Below are 20,378 nucleotides of genomic sequence, written 5' to 3'. Positions count from 1 at the left end.
TATAGGAGCAGGGAGGTTCTACTGCAGTTGTACAGGGTCTTGGTGAGACCACACCTGGAGTATTGCGTACAGTTTCGGTCTCCTAATCTGAGGAAAGACATTGTTGCCACAGAGGGAGTACAGAGAAGGTTCACCAGTTTGATTCCTGGCATGTCAGGAATTTCATATGAAGAAAGACTGGATAGACTTCGGCTTCATGTACTCTCTAGAATTTAGAAGATTGAGAGGGGATCTTATAGAAGGGGAGCTTATAGAAATCAACTTACATCCAGGAACATTAAGGGGTTTGGACAGGCTAGATGCAGGAAGATTGGCCCGATGTTGGGGAAGTCCAGGACAAGGGGTCAAAGCTTAAGGATAAGGGGGAAATCCTTTAAAACCGAGATGCAAAAGGAACTTTTTTTCACGCAGAGAGTGTAACTGCAGTCTGGAAGGGTCTCTGCCACAGAGGGAGTATTGCGTACAGTTTTGGTCCAGTCCAAATCTGAGGAAAGACATTGTTGCCACAGAGGGAGTACAGAGAAGGTGTCACCAGGCCCTGGGATGTGGCTAAGGGAAGAGGTACAGAGGATAGTATCGGCTTGTATGGAGGAAGGCAAGTACGGGATACTGAGTTGGATGATCAGCCCATATGATCATATATTATTGACCCCAGGTGCAGGCTCGAAGGGCCGAATGGCCCCCCCTCCTGCACCTAATTTACCATTTCCCCCCATTCCCCACCCATATATGAATGGCCATACAGGCTGGATAGGGCTTAATCCTCCCCCCCCCCCCTGGAACCTCATTTTCACACCAGGCCCCCACCCCCACAAACCCCTCATCCCCTAAACTTCTGGTTAATCCCTGAAGTCCTTGTCCTCTTCTTTCTCCCCCCTCCCCAGTGTGAACCCCACCAGGCTCCCTCCCCCATGATCACCTTGAATCCGGTTCACCCTCTCTCTCTCCCCCCTCTCTTCCCCACCCCCAAACAATGTGACTCCCCCTCTCTCTCCCCCTCCCCCCTCCCCTCTCTCCCTCCCCCCCGCTCTCTCACTTCACCTCCCCCCAGACTCCCACCCCCCTTCCTTGACCCTCCCCTATCCCCTCTCTCTCCTGACTCTCCCTTCTCTCCCCCCCGTCTCTCTCCCCCCCTCCAGTGCGGGTCGGGTCGGCTCCATCTTGGCCGTGACGGCCGCGACGTCATTTCCGGGCTGAGGCCCCTGCGCCGCGCGGTCTCTCTCTCTCTCTCTCTCGTCTCCGGGGCAACGGGCAGCGCGCGGGCGGGATGAGATGAGCCGCGAGTGAGTGAGTGAGTGAGTGAGTGAGGACCCGGGCCGGGCCGGGCCGGACACGGTGAGAGGCTCCGGTGGATCAGGGCGGGCGGGGCGGGCGCGCTGGCTGGGGATTCGGTGCCGGGGGGTCCAGGCCGCGGCCTCGCACCCGGGAGACAGTGACTGGGCCTGGGGTTGGGGTTGGCGGAGCCCGGGGAGCCGGGCCTGGGGTTGGGGTTGGCGGAGCCCGGGGAGCCGGGCCTGGGCCTGGGGTTGGCGGAGCTCGGGGAGCCGGGCCTGGGGGGGAGCCGGGCCTGGGGTGGGGTTGGCGGAGCTCGGGGAGCCGGGCCTGGGGTTGGGGTTGGCGGAGCTCGGGGAGCCGGGCCTGGGGCCTGGGGTTGGGGGAGCTGGCGGAGCCCGGGGAGCCGGGCCTTGGTTCTTGGTTACTTGGTTTCCAAAATATTCCAACTGGAATTTAAACTGGAGGTGGTGAAGGGAGGGATTAAGCCAGAAAGGGTTATTGGGAAGAAAGTGCTACTTTAAATTTAGTTGCATCTGGTTGGGCAACTATAGTTTGGTGGAGATTATTCCATGCTTTAATTGTGCGGGGGAAGAACGAATTGCTGTACACATCTGTCTTTGTAGCTGGGATCACAAATTGGATCGAATGCCCTCGTCTGCTCCTAATTGGTTTGGGGTTGATGTAGGTTTTGTAATCTATGTCGAGCTGACCATTTAACATTTTGTAAAAACAGGTCAAACGGTGAGTTTCACGTCTGTCTGTCTTGTAGAGGGTTCCACCCCAGAGAATTCAGAAGTTTGGTGACACTCGCTTCTCTCTCATAGGTGTTAGTAACAAATCGAGCTGCCTGTCTTTGGACACGTTCGATGGAAGAAATGTTTTTACCATATAACCATATAACAATTACAGCACGGAAACAGGCCATCTCGACCCTTCTAGTCCGTGCCGAACACATATTCTCCCCTAGTCCCATATACCTGCGCTCAGACCATAACCTTCCATTCCCTTCCCGTCCATATAACTATCCAATTTATTTTTAAATGATAAAAACGAACCTGCCTCCACCACCTTCACTGGAAGCTCATTCCACACAGCCACCACTCTCTGAGTAAAGAAGTTCCCTCTCATGTTACCCCTAAACTTCAGTCCCTAAATTCTCAAGTCATGTCCCCTTGTTTGAATCTTCCCTACTCTCAGTGGGAAAAGCTTTTCCACGTCAACTCTGTCTATCCCTCTCATCATTTTAAAAACCTCTATCAAGTCCCCCCTTAACCTTCTGCGCTCCAAAGAATAAAGCCCTAACTTGTCCAACCTTTCTCTGTAACTTAGTTGCTGAAACCCAGGCAACATTCTAGTAAATCTCCTCTGTACTCTCTCTATTTTGTTGACATCCTTCCTATAATTAGGCGACCAAAATTGTACACCATACTCCAGAATTGGCCTCACCAATGCCTTGTACAATTTTAACATTACATCCCAACTTCTATACTCAATGCTCTGATTTATAAAGGCCAGCACACCAAAAGCTTTCTTAACCACCCTATCTACATGAGATTCCACTTTCAGGGAACTGTGCACAGTTATTCCCAGATCCCTCTGTTCACCTACATTCTTCAATTCCCTACCATTTACCATGTACGTCCTATTTTGATTTGTCCTGCCAAGATGTAGCACCTCACACTTATCAGCATTAAACTCCATCTGCCATCTTTCAGCCCACTCTTCCAACTGGCATAAATCTCTCTGTAGACTTTGAAACTCTACTTCATTACCCACAACCCCACCTATCTTAGTATCATCTGCATATTTACTAATCCAATTTACCACACCATCATCCAGATCATTGATGTACATGACAAACAACAGTGGACCCAACACAGATCCCTGTGGCACCCCACTCGTCACTGGCCTCCAACCTGACAAACAACCATCCACCATTACTCTCTGGCATCTCCCATTCAGCCACTGTTGAATCCATCTTGCTACTCCACCATTAATACCCAACCATTGAACCTTCTTAACCAACCTTCCATGAGGAACCTTGTCAAAGGCCTTACTGACGTTTTTATCTGTGTATGGGTCCCATGCTGCAACGTGGTCCAAATGAGGTCTAACAAGGGTGAAATACAGCTTCTCCTTGACAGAAGTTGAACAATGATGAAAGTTGCGCCTCAGAAAGTTTAGGACACCTGTTGCTTTCACCGTTGCATGATGAGTCTGACCATTCCAACGCAGATCATTCTGCAATTTGATGCCAAGATACTTGGTTTGTTTGGATTCTTCGAGGGTGGCACCAAGTATATTGTAAGATGTTTCGCCTGGATTCCTCTTTCTGGTGACACGCATGGTTTCACATTTGGAAGGGTCGGGCCTGCGCCGGGTCCCGCCGCCGCCGATCAGTGCATTTGTCCTCAATTTTAACGCCACACTTATTCAGATACATTGATTTGATAAGGTTATTTGCCTTGAGCAAACGCGATAATAAACGCGAGAGACACTTATCCTACTTCTATAAGTGAGGAGAAATTATGGTAGATAGAAGCGAGAGCTGAAGGGACAACAACAGCTAAAGTGCTTGATGAACATTGGTTGTGCAGATATCGAGATTGGAAATATTGGGAATTATCGTGTTTGCTCACAGCATTTCATCAAAAGTACGGCATCGTCTGTGTTTTTTCTTGATTCCTTTGGCATCTAAATGGTCTCAGAAGTGATAAATCTGGCTGTCAAATTTAAAAATCACCCATGGTTCTCAAGTGGGTTTTTACATTAAAAAGGTGTAAAGTCGGGGCTGAGGGGAGGGGGAGTCGGCACAGAGTCTCTCCCTCTCTCTCTCTCTCCCCCCCCCTCCCTCTCTCCCTAAAATACATCATTATATTGCCAAAGTATAAAACGTAACATACATATTTAAAATGCATAAATATAATTACAAGTATACAGTGCATGGCTAGATATGCCCCTGTACATATATATATACACTCGCAACATACCTATAGCCCTTTATTGATTGCTACACGTTGTTGCAGCTGTAAGCAGTAGAACAGAATAGCAAGTTTAGCAATTCAATATTAATTTCTTCGTGTCAGTTAATGTCAATTAGTGTGTGCATGCATATGTGCATGTTGGTCATTCACCATCTCTCAGGTTAAGGCGTGTTGTTACGTATTGTGCACCAAGATGTGCTGTATTTCCTTCACCAATTATTATTCTTAGTTTTGATATATCATCTTGTTCTTTAAAATCGGGGGTTGCCAGACTGAGTTTGTCAACGTATGTTTTCCTTTTTATGTCAATTTTTTTGCGTTTTAGTGGGAAATGCACCTCTGTTTCAACCTCATCTGTCAAACTGTGTCCGCATATTCTATTTTCTCTTGGTTGCCAGAATTTCTTCCGTCTTCCTTTTTCAACTGCCAAATAGTGGTCACTTAACCTGTATTTGGTGAGGGTCTGTCTCTGCTTTATGTCTCTAACAGTTGAGAGATAGTCTGACAATTAATAATCTCTTTTTAGGGCACGGTAACATTCTAATCTGCTTTGGCTTTTGGTTTCTTTATCCCAATGTTCCAAATACTTTCCTTTACATTGTTTGATGATTTGGTTCACTCTAACTTGTGATTGATCTGAGTCTGGTCAGGGTTTAACTGATTAGGGGTAGTTAGTCTCAGTACCAACTGACACAGGGAACTCTTTTCTGGGTTCCCCTTTTGGGTTTGAAGGGCTTTAAACGGGAGGGTAACTGGGGAGCTAGATTCCAAAAAGTTAGTGGTTGTTTCTGGATATTCATTATCAGTTGGTATCTGCCTAATTCTGCCCTACATGCATTTGTTGGTGTTTTTCTTTGGATACGTAGAATGTTCCTACAAAATTCTGCGTGCAGGGCCTCCATTGTATGTTTTTCCCATTTAATATAGTTATGGTGACTGAGCGGACCCCATACTTCACTATCATAAATCACAATAGGCTGGATTACACTGTCAAATGTTTTACGGCAGATTTTAATTGGAATTTGGATGTTGTAGAATATTCTTTTTATTGCATACAGAGCTCTTCAAGCTTTCTCTTTTAATGCATTCACTGCCTTGTTGAACCTCCCTGATGCTGCAACAGTTAGACCAAGGTAATTATAGCTCATAGTGTGTTCGATAATGATACCATTGAGAGTACATTTGTATTTATCTTCCTGACATCTGGGTCTTTTCTGAAAAATCATGACGTTGGTTTTCTTTAGATTTACTGCCAGGGCCCAATTTTGGCAGTACTCATCAAGTAGGTCCAACTGTTGCTGCAGTCCCTGTTCTGTGGGGGACAGCAGAACCAAGTCATCCGCATAAAACAGGGATTTTACCTCTCCGTCCAGAAGACAGAGGCCCGGCGCTGTGCTCTGGTCCAACTTTACTGCCAAATCGCTGATATATACATTAAAGATTGTCGGCCTCAGATTGCAGCCTTGCCGGACGCCTCTTCTCTGGGCAAAGAGATCAGTGCATTTGCCCCAATTTTAACGCCACACTTATTATTCAGATACATTGACCCAATTTTAACGCCACACTTATTATTCAGATACATTGATGTGATAAGGTCATATACTTTCCTCCTATACCATAACAGAGAAGTTTGTGATATAGCCCTTCGTGACAAATAAAGTCGCATGCTTTCTCAAAGTCAATAAAATAGGCAAATATTTTCCCATTTTTCGCTTGGTGTACATGTTTTTCAATGAGAGTGTGGAGGGTATAAATGTGGTCAGTGGTACAGTGTTTTGGGAGGAAACCAATTTGGTTTTTACTGAGAATGTTGTATTTGGAGAATGTTGAAAATGGGAAGACTTTTCCCAAATAACTTATTTCTACGAGGATGTTTCTGTAACCGGCTTCCGTCTCTGCACTAGTATCCTATGGGATCTTTTGTGCGGAGACGGAAGCCTGCTATGGAAATGGGCCCGAAAATTACCCATGAATCTGCCCATGACCGTACTACGTATTTTTCGTCGAGTGATCTATCTTGATTGCTATAGGATCTTTGGTGCCGGCAGTCCGCACCGTGACGTCAGGGCGCCTGTCGTGTGCGTCGTGCTTGTGTGGTGCGGGAGTACGTCACGTCAGGGCCGCCCCCCCTTCTTCCTCACCTCACCCCCTCCCTTCTCCCCCTCACCCCTTTTCCACCACCCTCTGCCCTTACTCTCCTACCTTCTCACCTTCCCCTCACTTCCACTGTCCTCATTCCCCTTCCCACTTGCCACCTCTCCACTCCTTCCCCCTCCCACCCCCTCTGCCTCCCTGTTGGCGGCAGACTGCAGTGCGCCGTCTCTGGTCCTCCAACTGCAGCACCCCTGGTGGCGAGAGCCTGCGATGCACCCCCTCCTTGATCTCTGCTTCCCTCCCCCTCCACCTCCCTCACACCCTGCCCTTCCTTCCCCCTTCAAGCTCCAGCAATGTTCAGTAATGTCCTGTTTGCCAGCTTGTTGACCCTCTGTCATCCCCTCCTGCAGGGTTTAGGAGCCATTGCTGTGGACGAAGAGACAGGGACGAGAGTGGCCATTGAGGGTGGCCAGGATGCCGGTGAGCCCCCCCCTGGTGGAGGACCACATGACGGGGCAGAAGAAGAAGAAGCGTTGTGTGTGTGACGTGTGTGGCAAGGCCTGTTGGTGCCCGAGCCACCTGGAGACCCACCGGAGGGTTCACACGGGAGAACGCCCTTTCGACTGCTTGAGGTGCGACAAGAGCTTCAAGGCGGCGAGTGACCTGAAGATCCACCAGCGAGTGCACACGGGCGAGAAGCCCTATGGCTGCTCCACATGCGGCAAGAACTTTGCCCATTTGACGGGGCTGCGGGAGCACCGGTGGGTGCACAGCAGTGAGCGGCCCTTCAACTGCTCCGACTGCGGCAAAGGCTTCAAGTCACCCAAGGACCTGAAGGTGCACAGGCGCCTGCACACCGGGGAGCGGCCCTACACCTGCAGCTACTGCAGCAAAGGCTTCAACCAGTCCTGCAACCTGCTGCAGCACCAGCGAACCCACACTGGCGAGCGCCCCTTCACCTGCGTCCAGTGCGGCAAGAGATTCACCCAGTCCAGCAGCCTGATGGATCACCAGCGGACCCACACCGGCGAGCGTCCCTACACCTGCGCCCAGTGCGGCAAGGGCTTCACTAAGTCCAGCAACCTGCAGGTACACCAGCGCACCCACACCGGCGAGCGCCCCTACACCTGTACCCAGTGCGGCAAGGGCTTCACCAGTTCCACCAGGCTGCTGTACCACCAGCGGGTGCACGCCGGCAAACGTCCCGTCCCCACCCCGGTGCGTGGAGAGCGCTTTGCCATGGACTCCCACGCCCTGTCTCACCAGCACGTGCACACCAGTGGCCAGCCCTACGACTGCCCGTACTGTGGTGAGTCGTTTGACAGTTCGCGGGGGTTGCGGCAGCACCGGAAGTCCCACGCCGGCGAGCAGCTGCTCCCACTGTGACAAGAGAGCATGGGGGCTGCGGGAGCAGCAGCGGATACACACCAGAGAGAGACCCTTTGTGTGCGCTGAGTGTGGCAAGGGTTTCACCTGCATGTCCAGCCTGTGGCAGCACCGGGGTACCCACAGCGGTGAGCGCCCCTTCACCTACCCACTCTGTGGCAAGGCCTTTGCCCGCTCTTCCAGCGTGCTGGCACACCTCCACGTGGATAGGCGCCGTTCAGGTAAACACAAAATGCTGGAAGGAATGGGTAACGTTTCTGGTCGAGACCCTCCTCAGTCTCGCCCCGAAACGACACCCATTAGTTCCCTCCAGATATGCTGCCTGTTCCTCTGAGTTACTCCAGCGTTATGTGTCCTTTTTTGTAAACCAGTATCAGCAGTTCCTTGTTTTTAAACCATCCTGGTGAACCATCTCTGCACCTTCCCCAAAGACTCCACATCAGTCCTGTAATGGAGTGACCAGAACTGTATGCAATACTCCAAATGCTACCTGACCAATGTCCTTAAAGCTGCACATATACATTGCTCTCTCCTGATATCACTCCCTTTTATCTTGCCTCTATCACTTACTTCACTCATCTGCCGATCACCCCCTCATCTGTTAACATAGTGTCATTCTGAAGAAGGGTCCCGACCTTAAATGTCACCTATCCATGTTCTCCACAAATGCTGCCTGACCCGCTGAGTCACTGCGGCACTTTGTGAAACATCACCTATTCATGTTCGCCACAGATGCTGTCTGACATAGAAACATAGAAAATAGGTGCATGAGGAGGCCATATAACCATATAACAATTACAGCACGGAAACAGGCCATCTCGGCCCTTCAAGTCCGTGCCAAACACTTATTTTCCCTTTTTCCCATCTACCTGCACTCAGACCATAACCCTCCATTCCTTTCCCGTCCATATAGCTGTCCAATTTATTTTTAAATGATAAAATTGAACTCCATCACTTCCACTGGAAGCCCATTCCACACAGCTTGCACTCTCTGGGTAAAGAAGTTCTCCCTTATGTTACCCCTAAACTTCTGTCCCTTAATTCTCAAGTCATGTCCTCTTGTTTGAATCTTCCCTACTCGCAATGGGAAAAGCTTATCCACGTCAAATCTGTCTATCCCTCTCATCATTTTAAAGACCTCTATCAAGTCCCCCCTTAACCTTCTGCGCTCCCAAGAATAAAGACCTAATTTGTTCAACCTCTCTCTGTAACTTAGTTGCTGAAACCCAGGCAACATTCTAGTAAATTTCCTCTGTACTCCCTCTATTTTGTTGACATCCTTCCTATAATTAGGCAACCAAAATTGTATGCCATACTCCAGAGTTGACCTAACCAATGCCTTGTACAATTTTAACATTACATCCCAACTTCTATGCTCAATGCTCTGATTTATAAAGGCCAGCACACCAAAAGCTTTATTTACCACCCTATCTACATGAGATTCCACCTTCATTCAGGGAACTATGCACAGTTATTCATAGATCCCTCTGTTCAACTGCATTCCTCAATTCTCTATAATTTACCATGTACATCCTATTTTGATTTGTCCTACCAAGATATAGCACCTCACACTTATCAGCATTAAACTCCATCTGCCATCTTTCAGCCCACCCCATCCAAATGGCCTAAATCACTCTGTAGACTTTGAAAATCTACTTCATTATCCAGAAGACCACCTATCTTAGTATCATCTGCATAATTACTAATCCAATTTACCACACCATCATCCAGATCATTGATGTACATGACAAACAACAGTGGACCCAACACAGATCCCTGAGGCACCCCACTAGTCACCGGCCTCCAACCTGACAAACAGCCATCCACCATTACTCTCTGGCATCTCCCATTAACAACCATATAACCATATAACAATTACAGCACGGAAACAGGCCATCTCCGTGCCGAACAACTTTTTTTCCCTTAGTCCCACCTGCCTGCACTCATACCATAAGCCTCCATTCCCTTCTCATCCATATGCCTATCCAATTTATTTTTAAATGATACCAACGAACCTGCCTCCACCACTTCCACTGGAAGCTCATTCCACACCGCTACCACTCTCTGAGTAAAGAAGTTCCCCCTCATATTACCCCTAAACTTCTGTCCCTTAATTCTGAAGTCATGTCCTCTTGTTTGAATCTTCCCTATTCTCAAAGGGAAAAACTTGTCCATATCAACTCTGTCCATCCCTCTCATCATTTTAAAGACCTCTATCAAGTCCCCCCTTAACCTTCTGCGCTCCAGAGAATAAAGACCTAACTTATTCAACCTATCTCTGTTGAATCCATCTTGCTACTCCACTATTAATACCCAACAATTGAAGCTTCTTAACCAACCTTCCATGAGGAACCTTGTCAAAGGCCTTACTGAAGTCCATATAGACAACATCCACTGCTTTACCCTCATCAATTTCCCTAGTAATCTCTTCAGAAAATTCAAGAAGATTAGTCAAACATGACCTTCCAGGCACAAATCCATGTTGACTGTTTCTAATCAGAACCTGTTTATCCAGATACTTATCTATATTATCTCTAAGTATCCTTTCCATTAATTTGCCCACCACTGACGTCAAACTAACAGGTCTATAATTGCTAGGTTTACTCTTAGAACCCTTTTTAAACAATGGAACAACATGTGCAGTACGCCAATCCTCCGGCACTATTCCCGTTTCTAATGATATTTGAAATATTTCTGTCATAGCCCCTGCTTTTTCTACACTAACTTCCCTCAATGTCCTAGGGAATATCCTGCCAGGACCTGAAGACTTATCCACTTTTATATTTTTCAAAAGTGTCGGTACTTCCTCTTCTTTGAATCTCATAGTTTCCATGGCGACTCTACTTGTTTCCCTTACCTCACATAATGCAATATCCTTCTCCTTGGTGAATACTGAAGAAAAGAAATTGTTCAATATCTGCCCCATCTCTTTTGGCTCTGCAGATAGCTGTCCACTCTGACTCTCTAATGGACCAATTTTATCCCTCGTTATCCTTTTGCTATTAATATAGCTGTAGAAACCCTTTGGATTTAGTTTCACCTTACTTGCCAAAGCAACCTCATATCTTTTAGCTTTTCAAATTTATTTCTTAAGATTCTTTTTACATTTTTTATACACCTCAAGCACCTCATTTACTACATGCTGCCTATAATTATTGTAGATCTCTCTCTTTTTCCGAACCAAGTGACCATTCGGCCCTTCGAGCCAGCATCGCCATTCATTGTGATTATGGCAGATCATCCCCTATAAATAACTCGTGCCTGCCTTCTCCCAATATCCCTTGACTCCACTAGCCCCTAGAGTATCTAACTCTCTCTGAAATCCATCCAGTGACTTGGCCTGCACTGCCCTGTGTGGCAGGGAATTCCATACATTCACAACTCTGGGTGAAAAAGTTGTTTCTCACCTCAGTCTTAAATGACCTCCCCTTTATTCTAAGACTGTGGCCCCTGGTTCTGGACTCACCCAACATTGGGAACATTTTTCCTGCATCTAGCTTGTCCAGTCCTTTTATAATAATATATGTTTCTATAAGAACCCCCTCATCCTTCTAAACTCCAGTGAATTCAAGCCTAGTCTTTTCAATCTTTCCTCGTATGACAGTCCCCGCCATCCCAGGGATCAATCTCGTGAACCTACGCTGCACTGCTTCAATCACAAGGATGCCCTTCCTCAAATTAGGAGACCAAAACTACACAATACTCCAGATGTGGTCTCACCAGAGCCCTATACAACTGCAGAAGAACCTCTTTACTCCTATACTGAAATCCTCTTGTTATGAAGGCCAACATTCCATTAGCTTTCTTCACTGCCTGCTGTACCTGCATGCCAACTTTCAGTGACCGGTGTACAAGGACACCCAGGTCTTGCTGTACCTCCCCCTTACCTAACCTAACCCCATTGAGATAATAATCTGCCCCTTTGTTTTTGCTGCCAAAGTGGATAACCTCACATTTATCTATGTTATACTGCATCTGCCACGCATCTGCCCACTCACTCACCCTGCAACCTCCTAATATCCTCTTCACAGTTCACACTGCCACCCACCTTTGTGTCATCTGTAAACTTGCTTATGTTGCTCCTAATTCCCTCTTCCAAATCATAAATATATATGGTAAATTGTTGCGGCCCCAACACCAAGCCTTGGGGCAATCCATTCGCCACTGCCTGCCATTCTGAAAAGGACCCGTTCACTCCTACTCTTTGCTTCCGGTCTGCCAACCAATTTTCTATCCATGTCAACACCCGACCCCCAATACCATGTGCTCTAATTTTAGTCACCAGTCTCCCATGTGGGACCTTATCAAAGACTTTCTGAAAGTCTAGATATACTACATCCACTGGCACCCCTTCATCCATTTTACTTGTCACATCCTCAAAAAATTCCAGAAGATTAGTCAAGCATGATTTCCCTTTCATAAATCCATGTTGACTTGGACTAATCCTTTTACTGCTATCCAAATGCCCCATTATTACCTCATTAATAACTGACTCCAGCATCTTTCCCACCACCAAAGTCAGGCTAACTGGTCTGTAATTCCCCGTTTTCTCTCTCGCTCCTTTCTTGAAAAGTGGGATAACCTTATCCTCCAATCCACAGGAACTGGTCCTGAATCTATTGAAGATTGGAAAATGATCAGCAATGCATCCACTATTTCTAGAGCCACCTCCCTGAGGACCCTGGGATGCAGACCATCAGGTCCAGGGGATTTATCATCCTTCAGTCCCATTAGCCTACCCAATACTATTTCTCGCCTAATGAAAATTTCTTCCAGTTCCTCTACCCCCTTAGATCCTCTGTCCTCCAGTACATCTGGGAGATTGTTTGTGTCTTTCTTAGTGAAGACAGATCCAAATTACCTGTTCAACTCTTCTGCCATTTCCTTGGTGCCCATAATAATTTCACCCGTCTGCCTTCAAGGGACCCACATTTCACTTTGCTATTCTTTTCCCCATAACATATGTAAAGAAGCTTCTACTGTCCTTCTTTATATTCATAGAAACATAGAAAATAGGTGCAGGAGTAGGCCATTCGGCCCTTCGAGCCTGCACCGCCATTCAGTATGATCATGGCTGATCATCCAACTCAGTATCCCGTACCTGCCTTCTCTCCATACCCCCTGATCCCATTAGCCACAAGAGCCACATCTAACTCCCTCTTAAATATAACCATATAACAATTACAACAGGCCATCTCGGCCCTACAAGTCCGTGCCGAACACTTATTTTCCCTTAGTCCCATCTACCTGCACTCAGACCATAACCCTCCATTCCTTTCCCATCCATATACCTATCCAATTTAGTTTTAAATGATAAAATCGAACCTGCCTACACCACTTCCACTGGAAGCTCATTCCACACAGCTACCACTCTCTGAGTAAAGAAGTTCCCCCTCATGTTACCCCTAAACCTCTGTCCCTTCATTCTGAAGTCATGTCCTCTTGTTTGAATCTTCCCTACTCTCAATGGGAAAAGCTTATCCACGTCAACTCTGTCTATCCCTCTCATCATTTTAAAGACCTCTATCAAGTCCCCCCCTTAACTTTCTGCGCTCCAAAGTATAAAGACCTAACTTATTCAACCTTTCTGTGTAACTTAGTTGCTGAAACCTAGGCAACATTCTAGTAAATCTCCTCTGTACTCTCTCTATTTTGTTGACATCCTTCCTATAATTGGGCGACCAAAATTGTACACCATACTCCAGAATTGATCTCACCAATGCCTTGTACAATTTTAACATTACACCCCAACTTCTATACTCAATGCTCTGATTTATAAACGCTAGCACAGCAAAAGCTTTTTTTACCACCCTATCTACATGAGATTCCACCTTCAGGGAACTATGCACAGTTATTCCTAGATCCCTCTGTTCAACTGCATTCCTCAATTCGCTACCATTTATAACCATATAACAATTACAGCACGGAAACAGGCCATCTCGGCCCTACAAGTCCGTGCCGAACAAATTTTTTTTCCCCCTAGTCCCACCTGCCTGCACTCATACCATAACCCTCCATTACCTTCTCATCCATATGCCTATCCAATTTATTTTTAAATGATACCAATGAACCTGCCTCCACCACTTCCACTGGAAGCTCATTCCACACCGCTACCACTCTCTGAGTAAAGAAGTTCCCCCTCATATTACCCCTAAACTTCTGTCCCTTAATTCTGAAGTCATGTCCTCTTGTTTGAATCTTCCCTATTCTCAAAGGGAAAAGCTTGTCCACATCAACTCTGTCTATCCCTCTCATCATTTTAAAGACCTCTATCAAGTCCCCCCTTAACCTTCTGTGCTCCAGAGAATAAAGACCTAACTTATTCAACCTATCTCTGTAACTTAGTTGTTGAAACCCAGGCAACGTTCTAGTAAATCTCCTCTGTACTCTCTATTTTGTTGACATCCTTCCTATAATTGGGCGACCAAAATTGTACACCATACTCCAGATTTGGTCTCACCAATGCCTTGTACAATTTTAACATTACATCCCAGCTTCTATACTCAATGCTCTGATTTATAAAGACTAGCATACCAAAAGCTTTCTTTACCACCCTATCTATATGAGATTCCACCTTCAAGGAACTATGCACGGTTATACCCAGATCCCTCTGTTCAACTGTATTCTTCAATTCCCTACCATTTACCATGTACGTCCTATTTTGATTTGTCCTGCCAAGGTGTAACACCTCACATTTATCAGCATTAAACTCCATCTGCCATCTTTCAGCCCATTTTTCCAAATGGCCTAAATCACTCTGTAGACTTTGGAAATCCTCTTCATTATCCACAACACCCCCTATCTTGGTATCATCTGCATACTTACTAATCCAATTTACCACACCTTCATCCAGATCATTGATGTACATGACAAACAACAAAGGACCCAACACAGATCCCTGAGGCACCCCACTAGTCACCTGCCTCCAACCCGATAAACAGCCATCCACCATTACCCTCTGGCTTCTCCCATTCAGCCACTGTTGAATCCATCTTGCTATTCCTGCATTTATTCCCAACAGTTGAACCTTCTTAACCAACCTTCCATGAGGAACCTTGTCAAAGGCCTTACTAAAGTCCATATAGACAACATCCACTGCTTTACCCTCGTCAATTTCCCTAGTAACCTCTTCAAAAAATTCAAGAAGATTAGTCAAACATGACCTTCCAGGCACAAATCCATGTTGACTGTTCCTAATCAGACCCTGTTTATCTAGATGCTTATATATATTATCTCTAAGTATCTTTTCCATTAATTTGCCCACCACTGACGTCAAACTAACAGGTCTATAATTGCTAGGTTTACTCTTAGAACCCTTTTTAAACAATGGAACAACATGCGCAGTACGCCAATCCTCGGGGACTATTCCCGTTTCTAATGACACTTACCATGTACATCCTATTTTGATTTGTCCTGCCAAGATGTAGCACCTCACACTTATCAGCATTAAACTCCATCTGCTATCTTTCAACCCATTCTTCCAAATGGCCTAAATCTCTCTGTAGACTTTGGAAATCTACTTCATTATCCACAACATCACCTATCTTAGTATCATCTGCATACTTACTAAACCAATTTACCACCCCATCATCGAGATCATTGATGTACATGACAAACAACAGTGGACCCAGCTTCCTGGCCAGCTTCCCTTCATACTTCATCTTTGCAGCCCGTATTGCCCGTTTTGTTTCCTACTTTTGTCCTATGAAAGTTTCCGAGTCCTCTGGCTTCCGGCTACTCTTTGCTGTGTTATACATCTTTTCTTTTAGTTTTATTCTATCCCTAACGTCTCTTGTCAACCACGGTTGCCTCCTACTCCCCTTGAAATGTTTCTTCCTTTTTGGAATGAAATAATCTTGCGTCTTCCGGATTATGCCCAGAATTTCCTGACATTGCTGTTCCACCGTCATTCCTGCTAGGATCTCTTTCCCGTCTACCTTGGCCAGCTCCCCTCTCATGCCTTCATAGTCCCCTTTGTTCAACTGCAACACTGACACTTCCGATTTAACTTTCTCCTCAAATTGCAGATTAAAACTAATCATGTTATGATCACTACCTCCGAGCGGTTCCTTTACCTCAAGTTCTCTTATCATATCTGGTTCATTGGACAACACTAAATCCAGAATTACCTTTTCTCTGGTCGGCTCCATTACAAGCTGCTCTAAAAATCCATCTCGGAGGCATTCTACAAACTCTCTTTCTTGGGGTCCTGAACCAACCTAATTTTCCCAGTCTACCTGCATATTGAAACCCCCATCACCATAGTGGCATTACCTTTGTTACATGCCAGTTTTAACTCCTGCTGCAACTTACACCCTACATCCGGGCTACTATTTGAGGGTCTGTAAATAACACCAATTAGTGTCTTCTTGCTTTTACAATTCCTCAACTCAATCCACAGTGATTCTACAACGTCAGTCCCTATGTCTCCCCTCGCAAGGGACTGAATTCCATCCCTCACCAGCAGAGCTACCCCCCACCTCCTCTGCCCACCTGCCTGTCCTTTCTATAGGATGTATAACCCTGAATATTAAGTTCCCAGGCCCGATCCTCCTGCAGCCACGTCTCAGTAATCCCCACAATGTCATATCTACCAACCTCTAACTGAGCCTCAAGCTCATCTACTTTACTTCTTATACTTTGCGCATTCCTATCAAATTGAGACAATGACAATAAATTTGAATACAATACTATACAATACTTTTAATTCCTTACGCATCTCACCTTTCACATCGATCCCTATTACACTTGGCCATACGCTCCTATCCCTTTGTGAGCTTCCTTTCCTGTTAATTCTGGGGTCATTAACCATCCCTTTACTCTCTTTCCCTTTAACTCCGTCCTCGACTATCCCATTTGACACCCCACCCCCCTTATTCAGTTTAAAACCACCCGTGAGGCTGTGGCAAACCTGCCTGCCAGAATGCTGGTTCCCCCACCTGTTAAGATGCAATCCGTCCCTTTTGTACAGTTCCCCCTTACTCCAAAACACACCCCCCCCCCCCCTTACTCCAAAACAGTTGACCTGCTGAGTTACTCCAGCACTATATGAAACGTTACCTATCCATGTTCTCCACAGATGCTGCCTGATTCGCCGAGTTACTGCAGCACCTCGTGTTAGAGGCATAGAATGATACAGTGTGGAAACAGGACCTTCGGCCCAATTTGCCCACACCGACCAACATGTCCTGACTCCACTAGTCCCACCTGCCTGCATCTGGTCCATTTCCCTCCTATCCATGTCCTATCAATGTACCTTCCTATAACTGTTTCTTAAATGTTGGGATAGTCCCAGCCTCAACCACCTCCTCTGGCAGCTTGTTCCATACACCCACCACCCTCTGTTGTTAAATTACCCCTCAGATTCGTATTAAATCTTTTCCCCTTCACATTGAATCCATGTCCTCTGGTCCTCGATTCTCTCACTCTGGGCAAGAGATTCTGTGCGTCTAACAAAATTCTGTTCTTTTATATATTGTTTTAATATTTATTTTATGAAGCATTTGTACAAAAAAAAACAATTGGCAGTTTTACAGCTTTGTGAACAGCTTCAATTCTTAAATTTTCCAAAAAAAAGACATTAAATTGAAAAGAGAGAAAAAAGAAAAGGGTTGACCCACCCAGACAGCCGCTCACTCAGCCCTACGAGTAATTTCCAATTTGTTTTCAACTATTGTGTTGCTCTAGAAAATCAATAAAACGTGACCATATTTGCAAAAAAAAATTCTGGTTTATCATTCAAGATGAACCTAATTCTCTCTTGATGTAATGTGTGTCATTTCTGTAATCCACATCTTCACAGGAGGAACTGCAGCCTTTTTCCAGAATTTAAGTATGAAAAACGCTGAAAAACAGTCAATTTAGAAACATAGAAACATAGAAATTAGGTTTAAATCATCCAACTCAGTATCCCGTACCTGCCTTCTCTCCATACCCCCTGATCCCCTTAGCCACAAGGGCCACATCTAACTCCCTCTTAAATATAGCCAATGTGGCCTCAACTACCCTCTGTGGCAGAGAGTTCCAGAGATTCACCACTCTCTGCGTGAAAAAAGTTCTTCTCATCTCGGTTTTAAAGGATTTCCACTTGATCCTAAGCTGTTGACCCCTTGTCCTGGACTTCCCTAACATTCTTCCTGCATCTAGAACCCCTTAAGAATTTTGTAAGTTTCTATAAGATCCCCTCTCAAAAATTCTAGAGAGTATAAACTGAAAGACAGTCCTGACATCCCAGGAATCAGTCTAACCGTACTGCACTCCCTCTATGGCAATATTCCTTCCTCAGATTTGGAGACCAAAACTGTACGCAATACTCCAGGTTTTTACTACATGCCTCTTAAATTTAAACTTAAATTGGAATTTACTACATGCCTCTGATATTCCCAGTATTATCGGTTTTGAGTCTGGCTCTAATGGGATTTTCAGTATATTGGAGAGGACGCTGAATTCTTTCTATCCAATGAATACTATCCAAACACGTTCTATTTTTGTATAGAGTACAAAACTGGGTTACGGTGGCCTCTTGGAACTGACCCTTATCACAAAGAGGGGAAACACTCTTTGTGTAGTTTGGTTTTCGGAGATGGTGAAAATGATGGAGGATTATTTGTTGCACATGATGACTGGTGGGGTGGAAGGTGAGGACTAGGGGGACTCTGGCCTTGTTACGAGTGGGGGGGGGATTGGGAGAGAGCAGTGTCACAGGGTATCAATCTCATCACGTACAACAAATAATCCGTCATTTTCGCCACCTCCAACGTGACCCCACCACTTGCCACATCTTCCCATCTTCTCCCCGTCTGCTTTCTATAGAGACCAATCTCTTCGTAACTCCCTGGTTCATTCGTCCCTTCCCACCCGAACCACCCCCCCTCCGGGCACTTTCCCTTGCAATTACAAGAAGTGCTACACTTATCGCTTTACCTCCCCCTCTTGATTCCATTCAAGGACCCAAGCAGTCTTTCCAGGTGCGGCAGAGGTTCACCTGCATCTCCTACAACCTCATCTATTGCATCCGCTGCTCTAGATGTCAGCTGATCTACATCGGTGAGACCAAGCGTAGGCTTGGCGATCGCTTCGCCGGACACCTCGGCTAGGTCCGCATTAACCAACCTGATCTCCTGGTGGATCATCACTGCAACTCCCCCTCCCATTCCAAATCAGACCTTTCTGTCCTGGGCCTCCTCCATGGCCAGAGTAAAGAGCACAGGAAATTGGACATCATATTTCGCTTGGGCAGTTTGTACGCCAGCAGAATGAACATTGACTTCTCTAATTTCAGGTAGTCCTTACTGTCTCCTCCCCTTCTCAGCTCTCCCTCAGCCCTCTGGCTCCTCCTCTTCCTTTCTTCTTGCCACACCCCCACCCTCACATCAGTCTCAGGAAGGGTTTCAGCCTGAAACGTTGCCCATTTCCTTTGCTTCAGAGATGTTACCACACCTACTGTGTAGCCAGTCACAGTGCAAACTCCATCAAGGGGATGAGTCAGAGTATAGAAGAGAGATCAAGCAACTGTCCATATGGTGCCAGCACAATAACCTGGCCCTCAACACCAGCAAAACCAAGGAACTGATTGTGGACTTTGGAAGGAGTAGGATGGGTACCCACAGCCCCGTTTATATTAACGGGTCGATGGTTGAAAGGGTCAAGAGCTTCAAAATCCTGGGCGTGCACATCTCTGAAGATCTTTCCTGGTCCGAGAACACTAATGCAATTATCAAGAAAGCTCATCAGCGCCTCTACTTCCTGAGAAGATTAGGGAGAGTCGGTTTGTCAAGGAGGACTCTCTCTAACTTCTACAGGTGCACAGTAGAGAGCATGCTGACCGGTTGCATCGTGGCTTGGTTCGGCAACTTGAGCGCCCTGGAAAGGAAAAGACTACAAAAAGTAGCACAAAAACTGCCCAGTCCATCATCGGCTCTGACCTTCCTTCCATCGAGGGGATGTATCGTAGTCGTTGCCACAAAAAGGCTGGCAGTATCATCAAAGACCCACACCATCCTGGCCACACATTTATCTCCCTGCTACCTTCAGGTAGAAGGTTCAGGAGCCTGAAGACTGCAACATCCAGGTTCAGGAATAGCTACTTCCCCACAGCCATCAGGCTATTAAACCTGGCTTGGACAAAATGATTATTAATAACCAATTATCTGTTATTTGCACTATCAGTTTATTTATTCATGTGTGTATATATTTATATTACGGTATATGACACACTGATCTGTTTTGTAGTAAATGCCTACTTTGTTTCGTGTGCTGAAGCAAAGCAAGAATTTCATTGTCCTATAATCGACACATGACAATAAACTCACTTGAACTTGAACAACTGAGTTTATCCAGCATTTTTGTCTAACTTCGATTTTCCAGCATCTTTCTTCTTCAACATGTATGTATGTTTTCACATAGTCCCCAACCTGGGGATATCTGAAAGAATCATTAGTGTTCAGATTGTATTTCTCCTGCGTCACTTGGAAGGAGGAAAACGTCCCATTCCAATACAGGTCTCCCACAGTGTTGATTCCCTTGTTCTTCCATTGGGTGAAAACACCATCTAAAGTAGAGGGTTTAAAAGAGGGATTGTTTGCAATAGGAAGAAGGAGAGACGTGTCTCTCAATTTGAGACTGAACTTCAACTGTTTC

General features: G+C 45.9%; 1 protein-coding gene across 2 annotated transcripts; it reads left to right on the top strand.

The window, feature by feature from the left end:
• The first annotated feature begins 1,178 nt into the window (after positions 1 to 1,178).
• On the top strand, positions 1,179 to 20,064 carry LOC129695132 (oocyte zinc finger protein XlCOF19-like). 2 transcript variants are annotated; one of them, XM_055631897.1, is made up of 3 exons: positions 1,179 to 1,335; positions 6,764 to 7,442; positions 19,165 to 20,064. In XM_055631897.1, exons 2-3 carry the CDS (start codon positions 6,828 to 6,830, stop codon positions 19,309 to 19,311), a joined length of 762 nt encoding a protein of 253 aa, XP_055487872.1. In that variant the 5' UTR covers positions 1,179 to 1,335; positions 6,764 to 6,827; the 3' UTR covers positions 19,312 to 20,064. The 2 variants fall into 2 exon arrangements, with proteins under 2 accessions (XP_055487872.1, XP_055487871.1); XM_055631896.1 differs by lacking the exon at positions 19,165 to 20,064 and having other exon boundaries at positions 6,764 to 15,894.
• The last annotated feature ends 314 nt before the right edge of the window (positions 20,065 to 20,378 follow it).

The sequence above is a fragment of the Leucoraja erinacea genome, unplaced genomic scaffold (genome assembly GCF_028641065.1).
Source record: "Leucoraja erinacea ecotype New England unplaced genomic scaffold, Leri_hhj_1 Leri_952S, whole genome shotgun sequence".
Lineage (NCBI taxonomy): Eukaryota > Metazoa > Chordata > Chondrichthyes > Rajiformes > Rajidae > Leucoraja > Leucoraja erinaceus.
The sequence above is the reverse complement of the archived record's forward strand: the minus strand, read 5'-3'. Positions and strand labels throughout refer to the sequence as shown.

Coding starts and splice junctions, on each gene's coding strand:
- LOC129695132 (XM_055631896.1), top strand. CDS start 6,828: ATGCCGGTGAGCCCCCCCCTGGTGGAGGACCACATGACGGGGCAGAAG.